Consider the following 9,154-nt stretch of genomic DNA (forward strand, 5'->3'; position numbering starts at 1 on the left):
AGTAGAAAACCTCACACCTCTGAATCTAGCCAATAAACTTCTGATTTAATATTGAATATACCAGTGGTGTGGATGGGAATTTGAAGAATATATGAAAATCAAAATAATATGAAAATTGTTAAAAACTGCAGATGCTGGAAATCTGAAATAAAAACAGAAAATGCTGGAGAAACTTAGCCGCATCTGTGGAAAAAGAAACTGTTCGTGTTTCAAGTCAAAGATGCTGCCTGACATGCTAAGTTTTTTCATTGAAGAATAATATGTTTGACCCTCTATTGTCCCCGTTGTGCATTCCCTGCCTCCCTCAGTTTAGGAAGGTATACTTTGTAGGTGTGTTTCTTATCATATTTCTCTTTGATCAAATCTCACATGTAAAATTATAGAATAGATGTGTCACAGCAACCTAGTGGTTGAACTATGAATGTACATGTTGATCTTAAATCCTTTAATACATCAGGCAACTGGAGGCCTGGGGCCAAAAAACAAAGCCATTGGTTTTCTCAATAAAAACCCAACTGGTTCACCAATTCCCTTCATGAAAATGAGCTCAATCTGGCCCATTAGTGAGCTAATCATTGGTGAGCTTCATTTCTATTGCCCTTGGAAGAACATGGGATAGACAGTAAATACAGTGTTCATGGAACATGACAAACAAATGGAGGAAACTGGCAGTTATTATACTCTCTGAACCAGAAAAATGTTGGGCACTTCTGCAAGAATGTCCTTTGAGTGTTATTTAAGGACAAGATGCTTATCCAAAATCTGGCCATTGGAAAAAAACAGACATTTTTGTTTAATGTTCCATAAGTTAAATGAAATTTGGACAATATCCAAATACCAGAGCAATCTGGCTAGTTATTTGTGGTGTCCCAGATTAGTTATTGGCTGGGCATTTCGTTTACATGGCTTGTTGATCGATTTCTCAAGCTCTTGAGTCAATCCAACCCAGCCTGAATAACCTGACCTCTGCCATCTCTATATCCATCAAGCAGAATCTGCTGTTTATTTATTTAAGTACAAAATAGATTGTCTTCCTCTACCCCCAAGGCTTTATGTATACATTATTCACAATATGGCAAAATCAAAAATCTGGCACAGTCTCAGTCCCAAAAGTGCTGGATTTTGGACATGAAGCCACTACAATGATTTAATCCTCAACATAGAGAGAGGTTATTTAACTAACCTGACTATATCCTGACATTAAAACCAGTAAGAGAAATAATTTGTATTTATTTGGTACCTTCTATAAATTTGCCAAGGTGGATTCAATCTGTTTTTAGTCATGTTGAATGAAGAATAAGTATTGGTCAAGTCACCAGAGATAATTCCCCTGCTCTTTGAAATAATCTTGTGGGATCAGTATATCCACATACAAGATTTTGGTTCAGCATCTTGTCCTGAAGATGCCACCTCCAACATCTAGCACCACCTCAGCACTGTACTGGAGTCCCAGCAGAGATTTTAAGCACCCCTCCCCCCACTCCTTTAAATTGTGATTTGAACCTGCAATCAATTACTCATGCAAAAGTGTTATCACCTGAGCCACAGCAGACACAAACAGCAATGTCATTTTGATCAGATTATAAAATTAAATTGATTGAAGCTTAAATATTGGTCAAGTCTTTGTGGAGAATGCCTCTGTTCTTGATTGAAATGGTACCTTAGGATCTTTTATATCTGTTTGTGCGAGTTCTAGTCTTATCTGAATGAAGGTGCCATTGACAATGCAGCCCTCGTTCAGTACTGAATCAGCCTAGATTTTGTGCTCTTATCTCTGGACCCAGTGAATCACTGATAAAATAAAGATTTGATAGAGCTATTACTATTACCAAAGGAGAAACACTCAGGGCTTTGATGCTGATCACTTACAGCTTGCCCTCACTGGCATTGATGTGTACAGACATCGAGAGAGAACAGATTTGGACATGGGTGTGAGTTCCCCACAGGGATATAGCCTGCTGGTGCTTATCGGTTAGGTTGAGGGTACAGAAGAATTGCCATGGGTGTAAGTTGACATCTGGTGCCTGCAGCCCTTGGATCTTGACTTATAGTGAGAATCAACGTTTTCAGGAGGGACAATGGGAATATTGCTGGTATTGGTTAAAGTGAATTACTGCACATTGCTTTGGCACTAAACTCAGACAGTAGGTTTTGTGCATGATCCTTCAAATCCCATATTCCATAAAGTTGCAACATTTGTAGCATTTTCTTAAATTCCTCTGTGCACGTGTTTTTCATGTGTGCTGCATCTGCCACATCTGGTCAAGGAAAGCATTAAAAGTAAATCATCAAATAACTCTAAATTCTTACCAGGAAATGAATCAAAGAGAATGCAACTATTTTTTCAAGAGGGAAGAAAGTTGACGTTAGTACAGTTTTGTAAATTGTGCCCCCTCACCTATTCTCTACTGACAGAAATTGCAGCCCTCAAAGATGCTGATGCTGTCTCCGTTAGTATGAAATTTGCCAGTGGGGCTATAGTCACGCTTGATGTCAGTCAGCACTGTACACGGAGCAGTGACCAGAGGTTAGAGGTAAGTGTCCAGAGTACAACTTAATTAATAGTGATCATTTTATGCTTTTTTTAACCCCCAGTTGTTTCCCTTTGTTCTCGCTCTCTATCCTCTACAGATCCTTTTTTCCCATCAACTCCCTTTTCTATCAGCTTTATCTATTTCCACAATTCCACTTCTGAAACCACTGGCTCCTCCTGGGGTAAAAATTCCATAACACCAGCCTCCCCAATGTACTTCTGGCTTAGTGGAAATGCCACATATCGGTTCTTTGCTTGGCCTACCCTGACATTCAGACACTGGTATTAAGAGATGGGTTGCGACTGCTTATAGAAAACATGAGAAATCTCCTTTGAAAGTTTCGAGGTGTTTAGAATGGCTGATCTGTTTGTCACTTTTGTTTCTATATATACTGTCCAAAAACCAATTTCTCCTTCAAGTGTGTTCAAGTATTAGGGTCATAGAGCACTGCAGCATAGAAACAGACCCTTTGGCCTATCTAGTTCATGCTGGCCTGATTTTCTGCCTAGCCCCATCTACCTGCACCCAGACCATAGCCCCCCATATCTCTCTCATTCATGTACCTGTCCAAACTTCTCTTAAATGTTACAATTGAACTTGCATCCACCACTTCCACTGGCAGCTCATTCCACACTTGTACCACCCTCTGAGTGAAGTAGTTCCCCTCAGATTCCTCTTAAATATTTCACCTTTCACCCTAAGCCTATGACCTCCAGTTCTCGTCTCACCCAACCTGAGGGGAAAAAGCCTGCATGCGTTCACCTGATTTATACCCCTCGTAATTTTGTGTATCTCTATGAGATCTCCCCTCATTCTCCTGCGCTCCAGGGAATGAAGTCCAAACCTATTCAACCTATCCCTGTAACTCGGATCCTCAAGTCCCGGCAACATCCGTGTAAATTTTCTCTGCACTCTTTCAAGCTTATCGATATCTTTCCTGTAGTTAGGTGACCAGAACTGCACACAATACTCTAAATTTGGCCTCACCAATGTCTTATACAACTTCAACATAACATCCCAACTCCTGTACTCAATGCCATGATTTATGAAGGCCAATGTGCCAAAGTGCTCTTTACAACCCTATCTACCTGTGATGCCACTTTCAAGGAATTATGGATCTGTATTCCCAGTACTTGTACATTCACATTTTTGTTCCTAAATCCTTCAAGGTTCACGGGTCTGAGGGAACACTAAAGATGGACAATCAAAATGCATTGGGAATAACTGAACAGGGCACACCCAGGCCAGTCTGCTCCCACTTGCATAATGACAGATATAGAGATGCTTACAGAGAGCTGCTGAAACACTTCCTCAAGACTCTGAAAGGTTAGTAAAAGGGAAGAAATGTTGCAGATGCTTTGGATCGACATTTCCATTTTGGATTTTTAAAATATTGCATTGGAATATGGTTAGCTCACCAATTATCCGAAGGTCAGGGGCTGTGGTAGGGTTGGTGCTGACTCGATTGCCATTTACAGAAACTGTATTAGCTGACTGTTTGGTTTCAGTTTGTCATACCAAGGCCCATGACACGACTTGTGTGATATTCAGAGGAAGTGTTACTTTTTTTTTAAGAGGTACTTTTGAGGTCTAAAACTGTGGTTTAGATGGATGAAGATACTTTCATTCATTTTCAAAGAAGATTAAGAATTCACCCTGGGTAACAGTCATAACAAGTAGATTAACTGGTCAGTCATCTCACTGAGGGACCTTTCTATGATTAAAATGTTCCATTCTTTTTGCCAAAAGAATGTTGAGTACAATATAGGATGTAATTGGCTTTGAAGCTCTTGAGGTTTCCTTAGGATGTGGGGAATGTTGAGTAAATATGTCTGAATTTTAAAATTCTTGTTGTTCTCACCTTACCACCCCACCCCTCACGCTTGATTCCCAATTTTTTTCTCCCTTGTCCTTGTAAATGTTGAGTCCTGCAAGCTGTGGCATTAGGGAATGATTTTTTTTAAGTGCCAGGAAAGCATCACAGCTGAGCTTTGTACCACTACTTTCATGCAGTTTCCAAAGTTTCAAGCGGATCACAAATCTTACTTGCATTACCAAAATCCCAGATTGCTGCATTGTGCACACGCTTCCTATAGTCCAGGGAATCCTGGATCCATTGCCCTTGATTGGAATAATTGTCTTGGGTGATGTAATTAATCCCACTACATCAGTTATATATTCTTTGATGCTCCCTGTTTAAATTCTCACATTAAGAACAGGTGTTGCTTTCATCCTTGGGATTATACCTATTTACCTTTTAACCACCTGTACCACTGGGAGAGAAAAGAAATAAAACCTTGCATTTCCACAATGCCCTTCATATCCTTTGGACATCCCAAAGTGCTTCACAGCCAATGAAGGTTTTTTTTGAAGTGTTAACAGTGTTGTAATGTAGGAATGTGGCAATCAATGAATCCGACAACGATGACACTATTTCAATGTAGGCTGGGTGTGAATGAATGGTTAATGGTTGGTCAGATTCGGTGGGTCAAAGGGCCTGTTTCCATGCTGTGTGTTTCAATGACATCTGTTTTACTGAAGCTGTGAGGGAACAAATGGTGTCTCAAAACCAGGGATAATTCCCTTGCCCTACATTGAATTGATGCTATGAGAACTTTCATTTCCACTTAAAAGGACAGTTCCTCAATTTAACATTAGCTTCTCAAAGGCCATCACCCCTGCTGTGCAGCACTCCCTCAGTGTTCAATTTGTCAGAGTTGGACTGAGGTCAACAACCTTCTCACTCAGTGCCAGCAACTGAATCACAGTTAACAGAGGAACAGTTCTGGGGTCCAGAGGGCTGCCTTCACCCATGGAACCATATCTAGTACGAGTCTGCTGCTTCTGAGAGAGTAGGAAGGAGAAATACCAATGAAGGTGTGAACTAAGGTGGAACACTGGATTTAATAATTGTCAGCTTTTTTTTAAACGTTGGAGGCAGTGCTTTGTTACTTTTGAGTAATTGTCTGATCTTCCTCACTCAGGGAAGGAACAGCCCTTTATCACAAAGGAGAACTTCCTGTGGACGATTCAAGTTGCTGCGGCTGCAGAGCAGTCTTGGAGGAATGGTTCGGCAGTGGACCTGCGGAATGAACCACTCGATGGCATTGTTATTAAAACTGAGGTTCCCTGATAAAGAGACAAGTGGCGGGAAGTGAGGACCATGTTTAATCACAAAATGTGACAGTAACTTGCCAGGGTGCAGAGAGGAAATGAAGTGAGCAGAGAGCTGTTCTACATACTACTTGTATTCTTTTGGACAGAAGACAGATACTTGTAAAGGAAGAATTTTATTCTAAGTAGGGTTAGAGTGGTAGCAAATATAATAGTCTGGTAAGGGGAGGGGTTTGGTGGTGGGTGGGAGGAGTAAATTAACCCACTGTGTGGTACAGTTCTGTACCATCCTACTGAGAACCTGATGCTCTACCAACAGTCAGCAGTTGGTGGAGCCTAATATTGTGAACGGTTTAGCGGAAGAAACACAGGAACCTGCGTACAGAAGTACTTGTAAGTATCTGGCATAGGAATTGGTAAAAAAAAACTGTCTCTCCCTCCGTTCCTACCCCTCAAATTGTATACCACTTGTCCTTTTCATGTGCAATCAACAGCTGTTCTGTCTGCTATTGCCTATCAAGGTGTTGAACTCTCGAACGACCTGGGTGAAGCACTCAGTTAGATCTGATGTAGGTGAGGCTCTCCCAATGATGTATCAGGAGTTTGAAGGGTCGGGTTAAGTGTCTATTTTTCAGACTACCCTGAAGTGTGATAAAAGTTTTCTGTCTGTGAAATGGAAGAATATGTACATTTGATTTTGTGGCTTGTTGACAGTGGGTCAGCACCAGTATGTATAACCAATATGGCTCAGATTGCACATGTATTTTTTTTGCTGTCTTCTACATGAAATGATGTTTGATTCTTTGTTACAATCATTTAATTCTATTGAATTGAATTAGGTCTAATGTGTGCTGTAGTTTCAAAGAAGTAATTTATTTAGAAATATGTGCTTTTATATTTGCAATAATTGGACAATTTAGGATTGCTTATAAATATTATACTTGCTAGATCCATTTTGATAGTGAAGAAGCAACAATGTAGAGTTGGGATGATGGACAGTTTGAAAGTTACCCCTTTTGTAATAGAATAGTCAATTTTTATTTAAAGAATGTAAACATTTTAATGGATGTAATTATGTGCACTGCATTGTCTCCTGTTTTTGACAGCCACACTTATGTGAAATGCATATAGTTTCACCGTTTTGTCAATGCATTGAGTATTAATTTCACCCTTTGTGTTAGATCACTGTTCATACAGTTCATTGGGCATAAGAAGAGAAGAGAGAAGTCCCTGTTTTCTGGCCAAGGTTTATGGCAGCAACAACCCAAGTTTCTGTTCAAGTGCAAAAACACTGACTACACATTAGCATTTAACCTTGATAAAGCAAAACTGTATGGCTGACAAAAGGAAGATGAAGAACGTGGGGCTGACCCACAACACATTGCAGAGTTGCCTTGAATCTTCACAATACTGTGTGTGAGTTAAATGAAGCAAGGGAGGAAATTGTGGATGCCTTGATTATAATTTTTCAGTCCTTTCTGGCTGCAGGATTGATGCCAGAGGATTGGAGAACTGCTGACGTTGTACCATTCTTTAAAAGGTAGAATAAGTAACTATAGGCAAGTTAGTGGTGGGCAAATCCATTCTGAGGGATGGTGTATGGGCACAGGTAATTCAGAGACATTTAACATGGACTTTTTGTCAGAATCTCATGTCTGACAAATGTGATTGCATTCTTTGAGGAGTTAACAAGGAGGGTCAATGAGAGAAGTGTGTTTGATCTGGTCCACATGGATTTTGGGAAGGCTTTTGGCAAGGTCCTACGTGGCTGGCTGGTCAAAAAGGTAAAATCCTGGGAAAGGCAAAATTGTTCATTGGCAGGAAGCAGAGGGAATAATTGATGGATGTTTTTGGGACTAGAAGGCAGTTACAAGTGGGGGTTACACAACATTCAGTGCTTGGTCCCTTGCCTCTGTAATAGTAATGATTTGGTCTGTAGGGAACATGATGAAAAAACATTGGCAGGTGATACAGAAGTTGGCCATTTGGTTGCCTGAGGAAAATATAGATGGTCAGGTGGAAAAATGGAATTTAATCCAGCAAAGTGAGAGAGAATACATTTGGGGAGGTGCAGAAAGGCAAGGGAATGTACAGTAAGTGAGAGGATATTTAGGGCAGTGAAGGAACAGAGTGACCTTGGAGTGAATGTGCACAGATTCTTATAGTCGAACTGCTCATTAAGGTGGTTGAAGAGGCAGATAGGATGCAATCCTTTCTGAGTCAAGGTGTCGAACATAAGCATGGGGGATTTTGCTGGAATCAGACAATGCTGCTTAGACCACAGTTTAAGTAATGTGTTCATTTCTGGCCATCACGTTACAAGAATGGGATTGCACTGGAGAGGGTGCAGAGGAGAATTACAAGGAAGTTACTGGGAGTGGAAAATTGTTTCAATGAGGAAAAATCGAATAAGCTTCTGCCATTTTCTTTGGGATGGGAGGCTTTTAATCGATGTGTATAAAAGTAATGAGGGGACGAGAGTAAAAGAGAAGGACCTATCACCATTAGCAGAGAGATGAAAAAACAGATTTAAAGTAATTAATAGATAAGAGGGGAGGAAAATGTTTTCAACCTGGTGTGGCAAGAGTTACGAGCTCACTGTCAGAAAGAGTAGTAGAGGCAGAAATCTTCAACGCACTTTAAAAAAAATACTTGGATGAGTTCTTGAAGTGCTGTGACACACAGGAGACTTATTTAATGAACACCATGGATGTTTTGGGCTGACTGGTGCCTGTGTTATACATTTTCTTATTGCATGAGGCAGCTGCACTGATGGAGCAGAACAGTTCACTCAATGTTGAAGATACTAACACCTGACACAGTTGGAGGTCTAAAGGTGATCAAATGTTGGCTGATTTTTCAATCGGGCATCTCGGGGGGGCGGGGGGGGGGAGGTGGGAGGTGGGGTATGTGTGTCTGGATTTTAGTTGTAAGTAAATCCAGAAAAATAGCATCTCTGGGAAGCTGTTACCAAATTTTGCTAGCATCTATTTCTACTGTGGACGTGCTGTATGAGTTCAGAAAGTGCTATTGAAGGGAAATACCAGGTATGGTTGAGCTGTGATATTTCTGCTTCTGCACGTAGTTCACATAGTTTGGAGTGGGGCTGCCAAGCTGACTGTCCCATTTTTGTATACGGCATTTGAGACGAAGGGAAGAAGTACGCAGGCTGATGTTCTTTGAGGTGCAGTCTGGTTCCCTTATATCAGAAAGCAGCTCCGTTGAAAGCGAAGAGATAAAGTAAATGGGGAAAGTTGTGATCATAGTCACAGTCGAGTTTATTGTCAAATGCACAAGTACATTTGTGCACAGGTGCAATGAGAAACTTACTTGCAGCTGTCACAGGCACATAGCATCATAAGCAGCATTCACAAGAAAAACATAAATTAGACATAAATTATACACAATTTTTTACAAGAAAGAACACAATTAGAACAAAAAAACAAAGTCCATTTTAGTGCAAAATGATCGTAGTGTTAAACTGTAGTGATTAGGGTTTTGCAGGT

General features: G+C 40.5%; 1 protein-coding gene across 4 annotated transcripts in view; it reads left to right on the forward strand.

Moving 5' to 3' along the window:
- LOC127583506 (myo-inositol 2-dehydrogenase-like) overlaps positions 1-8,511 on the forward strand; it is a 34,724-nt gene extending 26,213 nt beyond the window's left edge. For all 4 annotated transcript variants that reach the window (XM_052039564.1, XM_052039560.1, XM_052039561.1 and 1 more), the window contains 3 exons: positions 2,416-2,534; positions 3,704-3,860; positions 5,519-8,511. In XM_052039564.1, coding sequence (XP_051895524.1) covers positions 2,416-2,534; positions 3,704-3,860; positions 5,519-5,667 — 425 coding nt within the window. In that variant the 3' untranslated portion in view covers positions 5,668-8,511. The remainder of the gene's footprint in view (positions 1-2,415; positions 2,535-3,703; positions 3,861-5,518) is intronic.
- The last annotated feature ends 643 nt before the right edge of the window (positions 8,512-9,154 follow it).

Source organism: Pristis pectinata, chromosome 26 (assembly GCF_009764475.1).
Source record: "Pristis pectinata isolate sPriPec2 chromosome 26, sPriPec2.1.pri, whole genome shotgun sequence".
NCBI lineage: Eukaryota > Metazoa > Chordata > Chondrichthyes > Rhinopristiformes > Pristidae > Pristis > Pristis pectinata.